At 39.3% G+C, this 21,175-nt stretch overlaps 1 protein-coding gene across 1 annotated transcript in view; it reads left to right on the forward strand.

Moving 5' to 3' along the window:
• LOC119415981 (spondin-1) overlaps positions 1-20,798 on the forward strand; it is a 28,592-nt gene extending 7,794 nt beyond the window's left edge. Inside the window, exons 4-10 of the mRNA XM_037683151.1 lie at positions 845-920; positions 3,569-3,751; positions 11,362-11,532; positions 13,374-13,541; positions 13,645-13,803; positions 17,080-17,268; positions 20,140-20,798. Coding sequence (XP_037539079.1) covers positions 845-920; positions 3,569-3,751; positions 11,362-11,532; positions 13,374-13,541; positions 13,645-13,803; positions 17,080-17,268; positions 20,140-20,300 — 1,107 coding nt within the window. The 3' untranslated portion in view covers positions 20,301-20,798. The remainder of the gene's footprint in view (positions 1-844; positions 921-3,568; positions 3,752-11,361; positions 11,533-13,373; positions 13,542-13,644; positions 13,804-17,079; positions 17,269-20,139) is intronic.
• The last annotated feature ends 377 nt before the right edge of the window (positions 20,799-21,175 follow it).

The raw sequence follows: 21,175 nt of genomic DNA on the forward strand, positions 1-21,175 counted from the left end.
TATATATATATATATATTTATATATATAAAGACCTTGTATATATATACAAATATATCAGTCATAACCGTTAACTAATAAAATCAATGCTTATTTCTTTTCTTTTCTTTTGTATCACCCTTTTTTTAACTGGTTTCTAGTAAAAAGATTTTGCCAAAGGTCATCAAAACAAACAAAATAAAACTTGTTGAAAATTCTAACAGCTTCTTTTTCACAATAAAATACATGATAAAACACACAAACATACTCCGAGTTAAATACATTCAGGCAATCTATAGCTGTAAAAACTACAGAAAAGTTTGCTAAGAGTCTACGGTATAGAAGCTCTCAGGACATTGGAGTGAAACTCTTTTTGAAAACTATTTAGTCATCACATAAATGTGTTGCTCACGCTGAATACGGAGATGACTAGATTATGTGGAGAACAGGTCAAAGCGGCAATCAGTGAATGGTTCTCCCTCTACCTTAAAGCGTTATTGGCTTTTTCCCTCTGAACTCAAAACAGATCAACTAGAGGTCGACATGATTTTTTTTTTCTGCTTCAAAGTCAACAAATCACCATTCGCTTTAAACACTAAGTCGGTTCTGTTTTAAATAAATGTAGGACAGAGACTCTTCCTCTCAGCACGTTGCTGTAGTAGGGCAGAGGATTGCATGGTCCTAGTGCCTGCCCCGTTTGTTTAAACTGTTGCCAGTGGAAGAACATCTAGTAAATACGTCTGTGTTAAACATTACATACGTCTACAAAATTATCCGTCGTTGTGTAGTAACTGACATTAGAGCAGTGTTTTGTCAGTAGTTTGGACATTGTTCACTGGTGTGATTTAAGCTTTCTGTCGTGCACAGGGAGAGCAGTGCAACGTGGTCCCAGACACCATCGATGACATAGTAGCTGATATTGGCCAGGAGGAGAAGGAGGAAGGTAAAGTACTGTAAATGTGAACGATACACTCGTTTTCTTGCAGAGGACGAGGGAAAAAAAACATGCGGGACACAAACTTCAAAAGCTTAATAAAGCGTTCCCTTCATAATTCAAACCTTGTCATTATGCGATTCCTTCATTTTCTTTAAAATTGCTTTCCTCTAGATCACGGTGTTTACAAAACATTTTAATTTAAATGATGATTTCACTGTTTTACCCGTGTAGCTCCCAGACTGAGCAGGCATTGTTTAAACTGAAAGGTTTTTTGTGTTCGAGGACACACTCGGCTCATTACAGATGCAGCTGGTTTCAGGTGAAACTCCGACTGGAGGCCACATTTTAATGGAGCTTGGTTTTACTTCCATCTTGCTGAGGGAATGGGAGGTTTCTGCTGATATTGAGCAGCACTGAGTCAGAAGGCAATCCTGTTTTTATCAGCTCTGTTTAAGGTTGTGGGATGCTGTTGGACACTCGGTCATTAAGAGGCTCAAACAAGACGACTTCTTGCTACAAATTAGTCATTTAAGCCATAATTTCCAAAGTAGTTACCAAAGTCTAGAAACAAACATGCTAAAATGAGGGGTTTCCTTGTTTGCCCATAACTTATGATCTGCTCAAAATAATGTCATGAAACCTGATACACATAACAATCTAGACGGAGTGTCGCGTACACTTTTTATCACCTCAGCTTCAAGGTCAAGGAGAAAAATCAAGGTCAAATGTTCTACAATATTGCTTGTCTGTGCCATAACTTCTGATCCGCTCAAGCTAATAAAACAAAACTTGGCACACATTTATACCACCATTTGACAGTGTGTTGCATAATCCTTTCATCACCCCATATCTCAGCTCAAGGTTACAAATCAAGGTCAAAGGTTATGCAAGGTCTTTGCAAATGAGTCCATTGCAATAGATTGCTGTATAATAGTTTGTCAACGGGCGTATGTGTTGAATGTGGTACTCTTAGCACTGATGCTTAGTCTTTTTTTTTTTTTTAAACTGCCAACCTCCAAAGGCAAAATCTGTGTGTTTGTGTGTGTGCATTTTCAGAACTTATTTTCAAACTGTGTGTGTTTGTGTATGGATGCAACCTATGATGTTTTTTTAAGTTCACTAAGTGCAAAAAGATTTTTATTTCCAAAGCCTTTTGATAGCATACTCTACTTCGTATCAGACAGTAATCTGACATCAGTTATAAAAGGTAAAGTTGCTTTTAATGTACCTCTTCACCCATTGAACTCACCCAACAGGGTTTATGTTGTGCTATCAAGGGAATGTATATTATTTACACTCACCATGCTCCATAACTTTCACTACTCTGTACTGTGATTGTGAATTCAACCTTTATTTAATCAGATAAGTTACATTGAGACTAGGAGACTCATTTACAATTGAGATCTGTTTAGACAGACAAAAAGTAATGAAACTGGACACATGTAGGAATTGGAAGCGAAAAAATGTGCAATGAATTATATTAAAATGTTCCATGTACAGTAAAAATCAGTCTTGGTGTGACTGGTCAATAAAGGACAGCAAGAGATGGTTTTTATTATCCTCAAGGTTTGCTTGATATATTGATATGATACAGTGACGTGTCTTAGAGAGTCCTTGAGTCTCCGTCTCCCACAAGCTTCTCCCTGACTGCAGCTGGGTTTCTGATAACAGCCAGACATGGAGGGAGGGATTGAGGGACCTTGTGACCAGAAGGTCTACAAAACGGATTTTTTTCTGTTCAGGAAGTCAGACTGGATCAGAGCCTCAGACAGGTGAAAGCATTAAGTGTGAACTTGCAAATGCTTTGATTCTCCAAAGCTTTATATATAAATCTGATGAAGCTTACACCTGGTTGTTTGGGGATCCCTTTTTTCCTACGGCAGTGCATATATAGCTTATATTTTAATCTGAACTCTCTGGAAAATGTTCAGGATTTTTGTACACCTGCAGAAATTGTAATAAGCGTTTCCAGCTGTCTGATAAATATTTTTACCAGGGAATCACCAGCCACTTTCCTTTTTCCATCCCTGTTCCTCCACCTGTCCTCACTTTCTTTCTTGCCTCTGTGTGAAATGACACTTCCAAGGCAAAATTCCATTTAGACTGGTCCCTCCGGTTCACCCAGACCTTCAGCACTTTCACTTACGCATCAGCCCTCCACTTGCTTTACCTTTACAGCCCCTTTCCTCCCTCATTCTCCTCCGTCATTACGCGTTATCCCACAGAATTTGGTCCATTTAGGTTTGTCCGTGTGTTCTGTCAGTATATTCTCTCCCTTGCCTGTCTTCTCATTTTCGTTGCTTTTCCAAAACCCCAGGAGAGCATTTTTAATTGAAGCCAGTCTCCCGACTACTTCTCAGAGCTCTGCTGCCACTGATAATTGGACAAGACATTCACAAATCACACTCCTCCCTGTACAAACTCCTCTGCTGCTTCCCTTTCTGCCTAAATGTAACTTTCTGGACTCTTGTGCTCCGCTATAAATACACTTGTTTACCTATTGGACACAATAATTTGGCTGCTTCATTGGGTCAATTTGAAAATTAATCTTCATGAATGCAAATTTAACCACCAAACATTGACCATTCGATTCCCAAATTAGACAGAAAATAAACGAAACTACTTGTTACCATCTGTCTGTTTTCGTTCCCTAGACGACACACCGGAGACGTGTATCTACTCCGCCTGGTCTCCGTGGTCTGCATGCAGCAGCGCCACGTGTGATAAAGGTCGCAGGATGAGGCAAAGGATGCTGAAGGCTCAGCTGGATCTCAGCGTCCCGTGTCCCCACACCCAAGATTTTCAGCCCTGCATGGGGCCAGGATGCAGCATGGAGGGTAATCACACACTCACACAGAAAAGATTTAGAAGAGATTGAATGTTCGCTGCCAGTATGCTGTCACTACATAACATTTGCTTGCATGGAAGGACCTCTGCTAACACAGCTAGAATGCAAATCAAGACAATTCCTTATTTCCCTCATTAGACTGAAACGGCTCCTTAATTCCCTCTGAAATCAAAAGTTTGATCTCACTAAGGAGCTCTTACACGTTCGGACACCTGATTCCCGAAACATCAGACTTCTGCAAATTACACTTAATGCTACTCTGAATAATGGAAACTAGAAACCACTTTGCCTAAAATGTTTTATGCCATTTAGGAGGTTTTTATTTGATTATCTCATGAAAACAAATGAGTTTCTCATGATAAAATATCCTGCATCATTTCAAGCTCCTGGATGAAGTAGAGATGTTCCTAAATTGTCGTGTTTTGGGTCTTGACTTTGTTTAGCAAATCTCTGTGTGGTATTTTTCTTCTTCTAGTTTTCTTGCAGCTCCTGTCAGACCCCCTTGATATACCAGCTGCTTCAAATGATTAATCAATAAGGATGTGAAGATTACCAGATTTGTAATGATTCACAGACAAGCGCGATGCATCTGCATTGGAAGTGCCGCCAAAAACCTAGATGCAAAGGTTTATTAAGTCTTTTGTCCCGAATGCCTCAGGCAAGGAGAGCAGTCCCAAACACCCCCAGAATACAGACGAGAGCCGCGTTAACGACAAACGTGACACTGAGGAACTCTGACACAGTTTGGAACATAGAACGTCAGGTAGAGCAGCAGCCTAAAGGGTGCTGGGAATGAAAATATCAAACATCTGACTGATTTGATGATTTTAGTCAAACAGCTAAACTTAAAGAGTTTTCACTAATGGGCGGCTGTGGCTGAGTGGTTAGAGCAGTTGTCTTCCAATGCAAGAGTTAGGGGTTCAAATCCACCAGCAGTCACATGCTGAAGTGTCCCTGGGCAAGACACTGAACCCCTCATTGCCTCCGATGTGTGTCCCATCGGTGTATGAATGTGATAAACACTGATTAGCCTCTTTAGAATGATTGGTTCGATTAGCTTTGTAGAGATCTAGTAGAGTGCTGTATGAATGGGTAAATGAGGACACAGATTGTAGTGTGAAGTGCTTTGAGTGTCTTGATAAGATAGAAAGGTAAGTACAGTCTAATTTATCATTTGATGTTTCATTAAGGTATGTGCTTAGGTTAGAGCAATAGCAATACTTACATTTATTTTGATCTTGATTCAATATTGCTCACTTTGCCATTTTAGATACAATTTATTACTCTGATTTTTGTACACCTATTCAAGGTGAGACTTCTGATTCGCTTCAGATAATTTAACGAAACTTGAGGTAAACCTATGCCTTGGGTTATACCAGGGGTCTGAAACTTTGACGATCCAAAGAGCCATTTCTGCCCTTTGTTCACTAAACTAAAATGTCCGGAGCCACAAAACCTGCTCCAACTGTGATTATCAACTGGTGGCCCATGGGCCACTTTAAGTTCATTGGAGGAGGCTTTTCAGACTAGTTGGAGTGACATAATAAAAACCAAAAGTATTTGAATTTTAACACTTATTGAAATTTTTACATTTTAAGACAAAAGAAAAGAACAGATTATTTTTAAAATGATAAATTTTTTAGAGTTAAAAAAAAATTAAACAATGAAGTATGCAGGTGTAGTGATTTTGTTTTAATTGTGGAAAAATTAAGTATCCTACTTTAAAGAAATCAAGCATAAAGTTAGAGCATGTTTTAGTCCTTGTATTAGTACTAGTATTCACAAATTTGCAAAAGAAATGACATGAAACTGTTAAAACTAGCAGTGGTTTGTTCATTTTGGTCAAAGTTTAAAAGAGCCACTGCAGAGGAACCAAAGGGCCAAATTTGGCTACAGAGCCACAGATTGCAGACCCTTGGGATATATATATATATATATAAACACACACACACAAAAAGCACAAAATAATGCTTAAAAATGCATAAATCTTCTGAGTACCAGATGCAATCTGCTTCATGGGTAAAATAGTCACCGTCTATATTTCACACCTCTAAACATCAGATACAGAATGCGTTTGAATGACTGGTTTTATAAATAGATCAAGAACTTCACTGCCGGCGAAGACACCTGAGAGGATCCTTCATGTGGTGTGACACAGCAGATGCTTTACCGTACAAACTGGAGCAGATGTTTGGAACGTTTAGGCATTTATCTCATCAAGACAACACTTTTCAGGGACTGTAGGAGTGCTTAAATTAGACCGAAACCAACATTTGAAGTTATTGTAATGAGAGATTACAGCGTGTTTGAACAGGGAGAAACAGAAGAGATGGCCGTGTCTTCTAAAAACAATCTGCAGCGTAAGAACAAACACTGAAAGCTTAGCGAGGCTCTATGAAACACTGAAAGCCTCACACATCTGCAACCGATTATGTTGCATCAAATGCACAAATCCCAAATTACACAGGCAAAACTTTGTAGGCTGTATACTCTAATTACTTCACAAGATTACGCGGATTAGCTGAGTTGACTTCTGCTTACATTTAGGATGATTGTGCTCTATTGGACTGAATTACATCAACATGCCACTCTTCTATTGTGATGTCACAGCAAATAGAGGAACAAATGGAGGATTGTGTAAATTTTAGAAGCGTAATAGGATTCACAAAGCGAGGAGCCTGAAACACAAAGCTATTTATTAACTCAGAGCTGCACAGATCTCTGTGAATATCTAAACCGACGACTTGTGTTTTTACTCATTAGCTTCAACATTTCACTTCTTCTCAGTCAATGTAAGAAAAGCTCTTTTATTCTCAGTTGTCAGTTTGATGCATTTTTTTTTTTTTTTTTTACTGCAGGCCTTTATTACTGCAACGTCAGTCCTGCCACAAACACGCACGTAATCACAAAAACGCCGGGAGTTTGCTTTTATCCAATTTTCAGTGAAGTTGTCAGTTTGGAAAAAATGCTAAAAGTCATCATCTTCCTGCTCTTTCTCCACTCCCAGGATGTCTTCCAGCGGACACGCACACACCCGCACACACACACTTCCACCCTCCACCGCTCCTCTTATCGATTATCAGACAGCAACACAGATAGCTTTTTATTCCAGAGCACCTCTTTTGTTTTCATTTAGCGCTCCGTTAGTGTGCGGTGGGAGATTGATAATTGTGGGGTTGATGCTGGGGCAGAACGAGGAGCAGCCATGCCGAGGGTGATTAATATTCTAGGGAAACCCTTCGGCTCTCTGAAGGCCCCCACTTCGAGCTGCAGATACCTGCATCTTTTATTAATGATTCACTTAGTTCTGCTTTATTAAGCCGCAGCTGGTAGGCAACATCGTTCTCAGTTTGTTGGAAGTTTACGGTCGGGAGTCAAGTGCCGTTAGTCAAAGAAAGAACCGTTTAGGTTTGTCGGAGTTCAGTGATCATTACTAAAGAAAATTTCCAATTTACAAGGTCTGCTCTCGTGTAATCGTCTTTGTTTTTGACAGTCTCCTTCTTCTCACTTTTGGTATGGTATCTGCACTGCTCTCATGTGACGTGTTGGAAGGAGACGGTAGTAAAAGGCTTGAACAGTGTTGCCCTGTTAAGGAATAACAAGGAGATCTTGAACGCCATGCCAGCTAATGGTGATAAAATAAAGCAAAGTGACGCCTTGTTAAGCTGCAGTTCATTGTTCACCTGATACTCGCTGAGGTCGTACATATTGACTTTCGCTCCCTCAGGGCCCTGCTGTGAAAAGGACTGTCCCTCAGGCTACTCTCCTTATTAAAAAGGGAGTTAGAAGCTTTTTCTGAGGCAAAGGTTTTTGAAAATAGCTCTTTGAACTTTGAGTTGAACTGCAAGCATCCAAGAACGGAAATGAGATTTTAAGTTCAGGGACGATGTCCTTCAACCAGAGGACGGGGCGTGAATATTGCTGTCTGCATTAGCTGTCATGAGGAACACTAATGTGACCTTTAATGGCTGAAAAAGCCCATCTGAGAGAGTGTTTTTGAACATGTTATAGAAATTGTTCATATGTTTTTTTCCGTAAGTCTGACACACTGTCCAGTTTAAGACTGGGGTTAAGACTTTCCTTTTTGATAAATCCTATAATTAGGGTCGGCTTGTTATGCTGTCTTAAGGTTAGACTACTAGAGGCCAAATTGACCTATGAATTGTTAAAACTGAATAGTTTTCATTTTACACTATTTCTATCTTAACATGTGATTCTTGACCTGCCATTGTGTATCTGTTCCTACCAAACTCAGCCGGTCAAAGCAGATGGCCACTTGTCCTGAGCCTGGTTCTGCTAAAGGTTTCTTCCTCATGAGGGGTTTTTTCTTTCCACTGTCGCCTTCATGCTTGCTCAAAATGAGAGTTGTGTGATGGAGTTAAACTCAAAGCAGTCTGCGCCTCAGATAAATATTGTTAAATTATTATTTTTATTTATGAATGTTTCTTCTCGGTGCCCTGAGATGAGTTCTGTTGTGATTTGGCTCTATATAAATAAACTGAACTGAATTGAATTGTTGTTTTAACAGTTAATGTGTCAACGGAGGGAAAAGCAAGAGTGGAATTAAAAATGGCTCATTTCACTAACTGTGGGACCTCAGTGGGCTGACAACTTTTAGAGACTAGTTGGCAACTGAAAACTGCAACAAAAGCAGATTTTCAGTTGCAGTCTCACTGAATTCTGAGTGTTTGTGACCAGACGACCAGCGAGCTATGCTGCCGATATGTTTTGAACAGACTGATTTTTTTTAAATCATGACCTGTTTTCACATGCACAGCTTGCAAAACTTTACTATTGCTTGTTTAGATTATTGTGTTGCCCATGTCTACACACAACTGTCTTGGCTCACTTTGTACCCACATTTATGATTTCATCTGCTGGATTAGACTTTAAACATAATTAAGATAGGCAGATTCGAATAAACCAGTTCTGTTAATAATTATTTATCATTGGCATGATTTATGACATCCACAACAACAACACTGTTTTAGGAGCAAATCTGTAGCACAAACTGTATAAACATGTTCAAAACTCATGCTAAGCACGTGATACTCTGATGTCCCCATCGCTAAGAGATTTGAATAATGAATGATTTTACGTAGTTTTGGAGATGAGTGTTTTTCTGGACTGGATTTGAACTGGGAATGCATGTAAACAATATTTTTTGGTGCAAGATATTCTAATGGGTAGGAGTTATACTGTGTAGAAGAACAGTGGTAGATTTTTTTGTTTTTGCTTCTGCAAGGCAATGCAGAGTGACAGGTCCTGATACGTGGAGGGAGCAATTTTACCCATGACCAGGGGGTGGCCTGGGCCACTATAGATTAATCACTGGCCACCCCAGTTATTTGGGGAAACTTTAGTTTTAAGCAACAAAGAAAATTAGAAAACATAGTTTTCTCAAATGATAGGGGTGGTTGGTTTACATATATGGTATATAAGCCGGTGGCCATCTTGGATTTTGACATGGCAACCCAATTGTTGATTGTGACTTTTCTTACACCATTCTGTGGAAAATGAATTCTCACTTGTGCTAAAAAGGTTGTTTCCAGGTCTGCAGACAACAAGTACCACCAATACAAGCAAAACTAAAGGAGATACAAACTCCCACTGTAAACAGGCAAATGGGATTTTTACTGGCCTATTTATAGACTGATGATAATTTTTTAATAAATCAATTTACTGGAAAATTATAATATATAGGAAGTGGTTGGTTAATAACAAAGGGATTGGTTATCTGTTTTTCTTTCACTTTTGTTGAGACGTTGTACCAAACTACGGCAGAGTATCGTTGGCGTGTGTGTAAAAATGATGAAAATAGAAGACAAAAGAAGTGTTGGATGTTAAAGTAAAAACTATCCAACACATGATCAGTATTTGCAGGATTTTTCTCTCCCGACGCAGAGTGAAAACGGGGAACTGGAAATACCGTCCGTCGGTCCGTTTGTGCATGATGTGAGCATAATTTGAAAAATAGGTGACGTGCCAACTTCCATTTAAGTGTGTGGCAACATCTAGGATGCAATGTGTGGAAAACAAAATAAATCTGCCGTGTAGATGTGAAGTGACGTGGAATCTAAAGAGGTTAGAACCTCTAAGTAAGTGATGTTGTTTAACATTTAGCTTGACATTCTGGGAGGTGAGGGGATTATACCATTCATCCACACCTGTAATGGAAATCCATGTCAGGCCGAGAAAGATGTATTCAGAGTAACAAAGACTGGACTTCTATAAATCAGATTAATTTTGGATCAGTGAACATAGTTGAACCAAGACGATAAAGGTTGAGGTGGACCACAGTTATTGAAGCAAGTGAGTCCACATGAAATATAAAGTAAATTTCAAAGTTAACCAAATACTTGGGACTAAATACGATGCAATACACTCTACTAAAACACAACCTTCTACAGTTAGATTTCAAAGGAGTGTCCACTCTCATTCTCACTGTTGTTAGAAAGTTTATTTGTGGGAAAACTAGATCAGAATGTAGCTGATATGGAAATGTAATTATCCATCCATCCTCTTTACCCGCTTTTTCCTTTTTGGGTCACGGGTGTCACTGGTGCCATGTCCAACTAGCATTGTGTGGGAGGTGGGGGACACCCTGGACAGGTCTCCAGTTCGTCGCAGGGCCACATAGAGACAAACAAGACAAACAACCATTCACTCTCTCACTCACACCTAGGGACATTTTAGAGTTACCAATCAGCCTAACATGCATGTTTTTGGTCTGTGGGAGGAAACCGGAGCACCCGGAGAAAACCCACGCATGCACGGAGAGAACATGCAAACTCCACCCAGAAAGGCCCCTGGACCGGGGTTTGAACCAAGGACCTGCTCACTGAGAGGCAGCAGCTCTACCAGTTGCGCCACCGTGCTGCCCTTATCCATGATCATGAGATATGAAACTCAAAAGAATTAAATTGCAAATATAACCAGCCAAACTTCTTTTTCTCCTCAGAGTGGCTGGACATACCCTTAGGGAGTGTTGAATAAAGTTCAAAACTATCCAATGTAGGTAGTTTTGGCATCTTGTAAATGTACCTTGTTGATACTTTCCAAGCAAAGATTTTCTGGAGAGAACATATATCCTATAGCTGACCTGGATGAGCTTTGGAGTCCCTCTGTATGAGCTTAAGGAGGTAGTTGGGGAGAAGGGGTTGTTTTCTTTGTAATAAGGTCCCACATAAGCAGAGGATGGATGGATGGATGGATGTCTTATCTGAGCTACTTTACTGTGCATTATTATTAATTTATTTCTGAAGATTTTTGTCACATTTTGTCTCTATATATTTTTTTTTACTGCAAAATGCAAGAAACAACGGCTTTTAAGCAAATCACGACTCAGCTTTGTGGCTGAATCTGATCCTTATATCAATTTCTCCCCCCCCCCCCCCCCTCCTCTTCTTTGTGTCTCTACACATGACGTGCATGACCTTGGCAAATACTATTAAATTGTGTTCTTTAATTGCATCTTCTGGGAAGTGCACACAGGAAGTGCACCTGAAACATGCAAAGCCCACAGTAATAATAAAACAAAACATGTTCAAACACAGCCTGTCCATCTAATGGTATCCATTTCTGTTTCTTGGTGGACAGAGACTTCCACGTGCATGATGTCAGAGTGGATCAGCTGGTCCGCCTGCAGTGTTTCCTGTGGGATGGGGATGAGGTCCAGAGAGCGCTACGTCAAACAGTACCCCGAGGACGGCTCGCTCTGCCAGCTCAACACTGAGGAGACTGAGAAGTGTGTGGTCAACGACGAATGCTGTGAGTCTGTTTTGAAAGGTTGTGCACGTGTGTGTGTGTGTGTGTGTGTGTGTGTGTGTTGCATTACAGATTTGAGACAATTCAAGCAGTAATAAACACAAAAATCAAAGTATTTATACTTAAAAACAACATACTTAAACTACTACACTAACAAGATACACTTTGTGTTAAGTTTTAATGTATTAAATACAACATCAATCCACATATCAATGATTAAAGTTATGATTTTTTTGGACAATAAATGTGTAATATTTAGCACTGTGTATAGCAGCAGCATAAAATAAGTCACTATGAGAACATCTGCTTCTGATACGTTGGCTTAGTAACGGTACTTCTGTATTGAGTGTCACATTTAAGCAGACTGAGGCTGTGGTTATCTCTGTCTTTCACTGCTGCAGTGCTGGTTCAGTAGGCCTCCCAGCATGCAAGGATCCAGAACAGCAGCAGGTCGGCTGTTTGATCAACTGAATCGAGCGCGTCCAGTCATTACTCAGTGATCTCACCAGGCTGCAAAAATCAGATTCAAGTCACAAGTACTTACCTGCAGAGCGACTTCAGGGTCTTTAACAGGCGGTTTAAACTCAACGAGACAGCCTCGTGCACTGAGAACAAGAGCTAACAAATGCTATCAAAGCAGAGGCATCCTGCACTTTGTGTATTTTATCTCTTGATAATATGATGATGCACAATTTGTTTCATTTGTTTTTAAAATGTCAATGCTAAAAAGCACGCACATCATTTGCAAAGACGAATAAAAATAGTAAACATAAACATGCACAGACACGGACAATCCAACATGGTTTAAGGTTAAAGAATTTGTCTGACAATACAAGATTTCTTGTCATGTAGCTGTCCTATTATGAGAAACTTTTAATGGCATATTAGAGTCATAATAAAGGAATAATAAAAAGGAGTTGCTGGGCAGAGCAAAATTCTGAGAAAAATGTCAGAAATTTTTACTTTATTGTAATAAATTTACTTGAAAAAAACTTTGATATTGTCTTATAATAGAAAGTTTAAAATTTACAAGAAAGTCAAAATTTCCATATAAATGTATTTCTCATGGTAATTTATTATAATAAAGTTGTAGTTTCTGAGATTTTTCTCCAAATACCGCCCCGCCCTTCATCTCCTTTCTTTAAATTAATTTTTTATTTGCAAAGATGCTAATACATTGTCCTAAAACTTGGCCCAAGTTGTTAAAAATGTTCATTTAAAAAGACTAAAAACTGTGTTTGCACAACCAAACAGAAAAGAATAGTTCTAAAAACATCAAAGTTCATGCTCCAGGTAAAAATCCAACAATGTTCAGTCAGGTCATCTGGACAGTTTCTTTCTTTTCTTTTTTTTTTTTCTGAGATGTTTCATCCTTCATCCAAAGGACTTCATCAGTCCTTCATCAGTCCATATATTTATAAAAACATGTGTGTGCAAAAGACAAAATATGCATAACATATTTATTCTATTTATTTGGACTTTTTAAATGGTTTTTATTGTTTGTTTTATCCTAACCATTGCATCATTAGCTTAAAATAAGTTTTTCACTCATATAAAAGCAGTTGCTCTTATATTGCATCCTTTTAAGAAAATCAACTTATGTATGAAGAAATCTTATGTATACTTTTTTCTTCCATTGTGCCAAATTGTAAAACATACATCTTGTTTTATGAACTTCTCTCCTTGTGCAGAATGTAAAAAGTGCTTCAAACTAAAAGTAAAATCGTTGTGTAAATAGTTCATTTATTAAAAAAATGTATTTTCAAGAACCAGACATGTATAAAAGCCTTTAAAAAGAAAGGAAATGTTTTCCAATGCAGCTTTGCATCTCGTTCTTCTCCCAGCACCCAGCAGCTGTGTGGTGACAGAGTGGGGGGAGTGGGACCCCTGCAGTATCACCTGTGGGGTTGGCATAAGACGACGAGAGCGCATGGTGAAGATGCCTCCTATAGATGGATCCATGTGTAAAACTGAGGTGGCAGAAGTGGATAAATGCATGATGCCTGAATGCCGTGAGTTAAAAACGGACATCGCTCCAACACGTTCATCTCATCCTGTGTGTAGATCATTTTATTTGTGCAGGTGCGTTGAATCTGTGCCTGTGTGTGTGTTCAGACACCATCCCCTGCATGCTGTCGCCCTGGTCAGAGTGGAGCGAGTGCAGCGTGACGTGCGGGCGTGGCGTCCGGACCCGACAGCGGATGCTGAAGTCTGATCCTGCCGGCTGCACAGAGGAGTTGGAGCAAACGGAGAAGTGCATGCTGCCCGAGTGCCGTAAGTAACTAACGTCTCTGCTTCTGTTCAACAACACATTCTGCATTCACCCGCTTCGAAGGTACGTTCTTATCGCTGATAATAGGGTCATGCGGTTAGGTTAAGAGTAAAGGGTCAGGGGGTTAGGTTTAGGGTCAGTGCTCTGGGTCAGGTGTAAGGTAAGGTTAAGGAAAAGGGTTAAATAAAGCTAACAAAAAACTTCTGATTTTAGACGGGTGCGAAGCTGCATATTATCAGCGATAACAACGTACCTTTAAACCTACTAGGAGGTAGGAGGGACAGTCTGAATGCAACCTATGGGGATGATAACAACCAATAACAGCTATTTAATGGGCTGATAATGTCCGAAGCTGCTGCTGCTTTTTCAGCCTCGGTCTGTTTGCAGGTTTGAGCAAACACACTTTTTAATAAGGTTTTACTTTGTAGACACAGTTGTTCAGAAGTTCCTCCTGGATCAGTATGAGCTACTGTCTTTGATGCACAGATAAAAATAAATAAATAAGTGTTTTGTTCTACTAAAATCACAAAATGACGACTTATATGAATTCACCTGTTGTGTTTGGTAATTTAATTTCTCTTTTTATCTTCTCTGATGAGACAAATGTCATTAAAGGTCAAAGTGATCATTTGTTATTTTGCTAAATAAATATGCTGGTATCTGTGGAGTGGGGTTTAACACAGAAACCATCTGAGATTGTTTACAACTCAGTCCTAATTAAAACAAAATGTAAATGTGTATCTGATTTTTTTCTAGAAAGTTCTTGGTGTTGCATTTTGTTGAAAAAGGTTGCTTTTGTTTCAAATATTCAATTGTAAAGTTTTGTACCAGAGGTCAGAAGTGCAGTAATGTTGAAGCTGTAGCTAAAACTCAGAGGTCTGCAGCCTTTATATTTGAAAAAAAAAAATACATTTTAATCATCTTTCCTATTAAATAAAATGTGCATGGAACTGCACAATTGAATTTAAAAAAATGTAATAAATACATATTTATAAACTACAGTTTGTTGTGAAACTATATTTATTATTTTTGTGTTAAATGTCAAGACAAAATAATATGGAATTCAACAGAAAGAACTGTTTTGAACACATTTGTGCAAACAAGAAGCTTCACACATAGAGTAGCTAAGTTGTGGCTTAAAGCATTAAAATCTTTGAAGAAGCAGACTTTTGTTTAGATTTTTCTAAACCCGTTGAAGACACTAGCTGCAGGCTGTTGTGGCATCATATTTCAATTCTTTAGCATCTATAAAACCATATAGGCGTGCAAACGTTTAACTGGCAAATTAAAAACATAAATAAAACTACTCCACTAGACTTGGAGTCTGCGGTTCAAGGTGGTTTGCTTGAAAGTCCCTCGATGAGAAGCAACAACTGCAGCTACATGATCGATGTCGAGTTGCATTGTGTTTTATTTTTGGGGAGGATTTGCCATATTCTGGATGACTGAAAATCTACACCGGCAACTCTATATTTGCTGCATTTACAGCAATGTGCATTTAATATGTTGAAATTGTTTAGTTTTTTTGGTGGATTTGAAAACCCACTACATTGTTTGTCAGAAAGCTGTAGAAAGAAAACGAAGAACAGAAACTGGCCTCGTCAGGATCTATTTTTATAGTTTTAACAGGTTAATTTGTTGTGGTTCTAGTGTTGGTTTTCTGTTTTTTGTTCCCTTCACATTTATCCTCAGCCTGGTATCAGTTTTTCATTCAGCCTGCCACGCCCACTTCACCTGTTCCTCATTCTCCATTAGACTCAGCTGTAGCTCATCTCCCACGTATCCCTGTCTTTCTGTCTCCAGCCAGAGTCACGTCAGCTCTCATTACGCTGTTCACTCAGACCTGGTTTTCCCTCGTTGTGTTTTCCTTTTGAGAGACCTGTAATTAGTTTGCTGCCGTGAGAGCAGGGCTTAATTTGATCCGGATCCTGCTAGAACAGGATCCAGGAACTCTTATTTTGACAGGGTGCGTTCCATTCCGGTAACTGTTTGATCGGATCTGGTAACTCAACGGTTGAACAAATTTGACTGCCTTGAATTAATAAAACCTATACTGGATATGTAATCTGAAAATAATTACCAGTACATAAACACAAATTTTAAATATAACAGCCACTTACGATTTTCTTTTTTCATCACCTAAGAGCTGCCCCTTCAAGTAAGCATTTCCGTTTCTCACATAAGTTGAACAAAGTTCACTGTATTATTAGTGTGGCAGAAATTTTATGCACATATCTCTAAACATTCGGGCAACAAAACTGCAGCATTTTTGTAAATTTACTTATGAAAAACCTCTGTTCCTCCAAGTTCCAAGGAGCCACTTTAGAGGATCTGAAGAGCCACATGTGGCTCCAGAGCCACAGGTTCAAAACCCGGCTATTGTATGAATACTGAACATGACTCTGAAAAGACACGTCTTGGGGAGGTTAAATCTCTTCCTCTTCTTGAGACACTAAACTCTACAGACGTTAAATCTCACAGCTTAAAGTTTTTATCTTCAGGTTCTGTGAACCTTTGTCTTTATGACCAAAGACAAAGACGTATTCTTCCTGCCTGCAGAGCATTTCAGTAATTATTTCTCATGGCTCTGTCATTAATCCCTCAGAATGTGCTTATACATAGTCATTTGTCTCTGCAGATGACATGAAAAATGTCAGCTCTGGACTGAAAACTGAGACTGACACATGAGCTGCATCACCCGATACTGATGTTGTGCAAAAAAGATTAAAATCTGACCCAGAATGTGACAATTTATCAGAAATACTGGACAAATATTCACCCATCTTAAATAGTTCCACAGGTGAGTTTAAAACAGCCATATTTAAAAATGAAAGAAAATAATGGAATTTATTATATTACAAAAAAAAAAATCAATACAGATTGTTGTTAAAACTGAATGGATGCAGTTTCTATTCATTTTTTCAGCTGAAATGCACATTTTAGCATAAAATCCTTTCATATGTCTCTGAAAAATTCAAAGGTGATCAGTTTCAGTGCGAGGAGCTGCTTTGCTGCACTGATCTGTACCATGTGAGCAGAAAATGGTTCTGTTCATGCAGAAAGGCAGTTTAAAAAGTCACGGGTAACTGCAAGTTGAATAAAATCAGTGTTTGCTGCATCACGGAACATGATAAAAGGATCTATTGAAAAAACAGGATTATTATTTTAAAGGTTGCTCGGAAAAAAAAAGAAAAACATGCAATGAACTCCACAAATTGTTTTGTTTAAGTCATGCTTTCTTTTTTTAGATCTCTTCTTTCTCTTATTTTTCCTTCCAGCAATTGACTGCATGATGTCGGAGTGGTCGGAGTGGTCAGAGTGCAACAAGTCCTGCGGAAAAGGACACACCATCCGCACCCGTATGATCAAACTGGAGCCACAGTTCGGAGGCAGCTCTTGTCCCGAGACCATCCAGAGGAAGAAATGCAAGATCAGGAAGTGTCGTACGAAAGGAGGAGGAGGTGGAGGTAAGAGGACGGGTCGTGATGGAGGAAAGAAAACAGCCGAGCTGGTTGGAGTAAAGCTGATTTAATAATAGCTCAGTTACACAGATTGAAAACTAAGAAGAAATGTTCACCAACACAGTGAACACGAACCATTTCTGGAATGTTGAAATGAACATTTTACAGGCGGTGCCCTAATGTATGCAACATATATCCAAAACTCAAGTGAGTGAATCAGTGTGAGCAGGTGAACAGGTAGACCTTAGAGGACATAAAGCTGAGTTGGTCAAATCTATTATAAGTTGCATAAATACATAAATAAATAAATACATGGATTCACCTCGGTTTTTCATGTTGCACAGATTTACACCAAATTCAATCTTAAAGTCCAATAAAATGTCATTTAGGAATAAACTTGATATTTGTAATTTCTTTGCAAGTTGAATTTGTAGTATTCTTTAAAGGAATGCCTATCACCCGCTGTCTTTCTTGATAGTGATTTAGACCAGGGGTTCCCAAACGTTTCCATGCCATGACCCCACAAACAGCATTAGCTTCTGGCCAAGGCCACAAACAATACTACAGAATATGTAAAGAAACATCAACTTCTAGAATGTTTTAACTTTTATTCACTATATTCAATTACTTATTACAGCTGATGAGCATAAAAATGTTATTAACTAACATGTTTTAAACACTGTATTATATTCCCACTGAAAAAAAAAACAACTTTTCCACAAACTGTTGACCAGAAGAATAAAACAAATTAAATCTAACCTCTCTCTCTCAAGTGTGTTTATCTGGAAATGACAGATACAGATTGCCCTAGTGGGCAATTATTATTATTATTATTATTATTATTATTATTATTATTATTATTATTATTATTATTATTACTATTTTTTATTTTAGCCTTTTTGTTAAATCTTCTTCTCTCCAGTTTTCTGTGGCCCTCTAGCACCCTCTGGCGGTCCCCCAGGGGGCCACTGCCCCCCAGTTTTGAAAAACACTGATTTAGACTATTATCCTATTTTGAGGAATAACTGAGTTACAGCTGTGCAATATGTTCCGTCTTGTGCAGTACAGTAGTCCCTCGTTGTAGTGAAACTCTGCAGAGTAGCAACGTTATATTTATTTTACCCGTCCATCCATCATCTTTTATCCGCTTCTTCCATTTTGGGTCACAGGGGTTGCTGGTGACAATTTTTTTAGAGTTACCAATCAGCCTAACATGCATGTTTTTGATCTGTGGGAGGAAACCGGAGTATCTGGAGAAAACCCACGCATGCACGGAGAGAACATGCAAACTCCACTCAGAAAGACCCTCCCCGGACCGGGATTTGAACTGTCAACTTTCTCGCTGAGAGGCAGCAGCTTTACCCGTTACTCCACCGTGCTGCTATATTTATTTCAGTGTTTTTATATATTTTAAGACTTTACAAACCCTTCCCACACTCTTGAAATGTTCTAAACTCTTAAACATCCGTTATTTTAACAACATGCATACAGTGCTGTTAATGTAGCTACTAAATTTTACTTACCAGGCTCTGCAGACCAGGAGCGGCTCTCGGTTCCAGTCCGACGGTACCGGTCCAACTTGGTTCGTTTCTGCAGACATAACCTACAACAACAAAGTCCACAATCAGTGTTCTACTCTTAAACCTACTAATTTTAACAACATACTTATATGTAGCTACCAAATTTTATTTACCAACGCGTTCCCGCTCGGAGTCCACGAGGGCCGGTTGAAAGAGATGAAAAAAGTCACTGGAAAAGTCAGATGCAGCACGAAACGTTTCCCTGCTCGGAAGTTGTTGTGGGCTGGCTAGGAGCTCTTGGGTTCACCGGTGAGTCTGGGGGTCCAGCTCTGGTCCAGTTCAGTGCAGTTCTTGAGTGCCGAAACATATTCTGTGGGGCAGACCTTCTGTTGGCTGATGTGGGACCGTAGGTGGTCGATTGAGTCCAAGTCTGGATGGAAAAATGTCCTGATGGGCTCCAGAAACAGCCCCAGACCTTTGGCAGCGCATCTCCCGCTTGGAAGTCTTAGTGAGCTGGCTACCAGCTCTCACAATTCACCGATGGGTCTGGAGGTCTGGTTCTGGTCCAGTTCTGGTCTGGTTTGGTGGGTTCAATGCATCTGCTGAACGTCAATCAGATCAAAACTTTACCTCTAGTTTTTCAGAAAGAAAATGGGGCTTCTAGATAGGGCCCTGTTGCCTTCTGGGAAATGAGGTCATTATGAGCGGGAACACAGTGGAGGCTTCCTGAGAGAAAACTACAAAATGGCCACTCCTGTCTGAATTAGTTAATTTTTTCATTAACTTTTACTGTACAGAACTGTACCCAGTACCATCCCAATCATGTGAGAAATATTAAAGTTGACAATCGTGTCCTGTACATTTTTAAAATTATTTTTTGTAATGTACGTTCACAAACTGCGATAGAGCGAGTCTGCAAAAGTCGAACCGTGAAGTAGCGAGGGACTACTGTATTGTGATGTTTTGTGGTATCTGTTAGCTCTCAGATGCTGTGTCTGGGACCCGGTTCAGCTGCTATGACACCAAATAAGAGCCCCATCTCTGTAAAATTAGCTTGTAGTTCAATGTGTGTTAGCAAAGTTCTCTCTGCTGCCTTGGCGGCCATCATGAATTAGGTTAACTCCAAAAGTTTATCAGTTATTGATGTGAACCCAGTGATTAGTTTCTGAAAGTTTCATTAAAATGTGTTCGTTTTATGAGATATTTTTGCTAAATGCACACAGAGATACAGACAAAAATACATAAATGGGCCTTGGTGTCCATTTTGAAACTGGAGACATGATTATTTGTAGACTTCTGGAAGCTGCAGCTGTTTGTGTTGAACTGCAGCCCTCTCTGCTGTCGCCCATTTGTTCAGGTGCAGGAAGCTGCCGCCTGCAGCCGTGGAGCAGCTGGACAGACTGCAGTAAACCCTGCGGGGTGGGTTTACAGGAGCGCGTCAGGACCACCAGGAAAAGGTCAAAGGGCAGCTGCAAGGACCGGAGGGAGACTCGCGTTTGCAACGATCATCCTTGCTAGGGGGCACTACTGAGTGGAGGAGCAGAAAATACAGCTTTCTATCAAAACCATGATGGAGACTTTCTGTAGGGTCTGAGAAGGATTGTGTTTTATTTTCACACTTCAAAAAATGGAGACTAACGTTAGCAAAAGGATGGAAACGAGAGAATTTGATCTGCTATGAACAAAGGTGACTTATTTCAGACCACATTGAAAGTATTAAATATTAACGTTTGCCTTGGGATTTTTATTCTCTTGGAATTAAAGAAAAAGAACCTGCTACATTAACTACACTAAAAGCTTGCGTAATTTTCATATCACCGTTTTTTTTTTTTAGTGTTGGTCTGCAGTCGTGGGCTGGAACAAACAGAAGTGGAGCTCTTCTGATTTTCCCTTCAAATTTAAGCATTTTTTATTCTTGTAAAACCACAGTAGCACATTTAATCCTCATACACAAAAACAAAGATAGCTTCTTTAACAATGACCCCCCACTCCCCCCCCCAAAAAAAATATGAATAACCAAGCTCTAAAGGGATAGTTCAGATTTATTTGACTAAATTTCTGCGATCTGAACACCTCCAAACTTAAACAATAAAAGCAGTTTAAGGGAACATTTTGTTGGATTTGTCACTTTTGCATGAGAAGTTTATTTCTGTAGACTTTTGTGATTCTTTACGCTGAAGCCTGAACATGTCTGTTCAGTCTATTCAGCTTCCATCTTTGTTCATTTTTACCTTCACGTGAGCACGATAAGGTTCTGTTATTATTTACCATGTCAGTCTTTCCTTTGTTTCTTTTTAACTCTCTCAGTTTGAGTCTCCCGTTGTTTGAGTCTGCACTTTGGCTCCTTGAAATCACAACCCTTTAACAAATCATAATGACTGATGGAGTTGTTT

Source organism: Nematolebias whitei, chromosome 10, assembly GCF_014905685.2.
Source record: "Nematolebias whitei isolate Nwh7 chromosome 10, NemWhi1, whole genome shotgun sequence".
Lineage (NCBI taxonomy): Eukaryota > Metazoa > Chordata > Actinopteri > Cyprinodontiformes > Rivulidae > Nematolebias > Nematolebias whitei.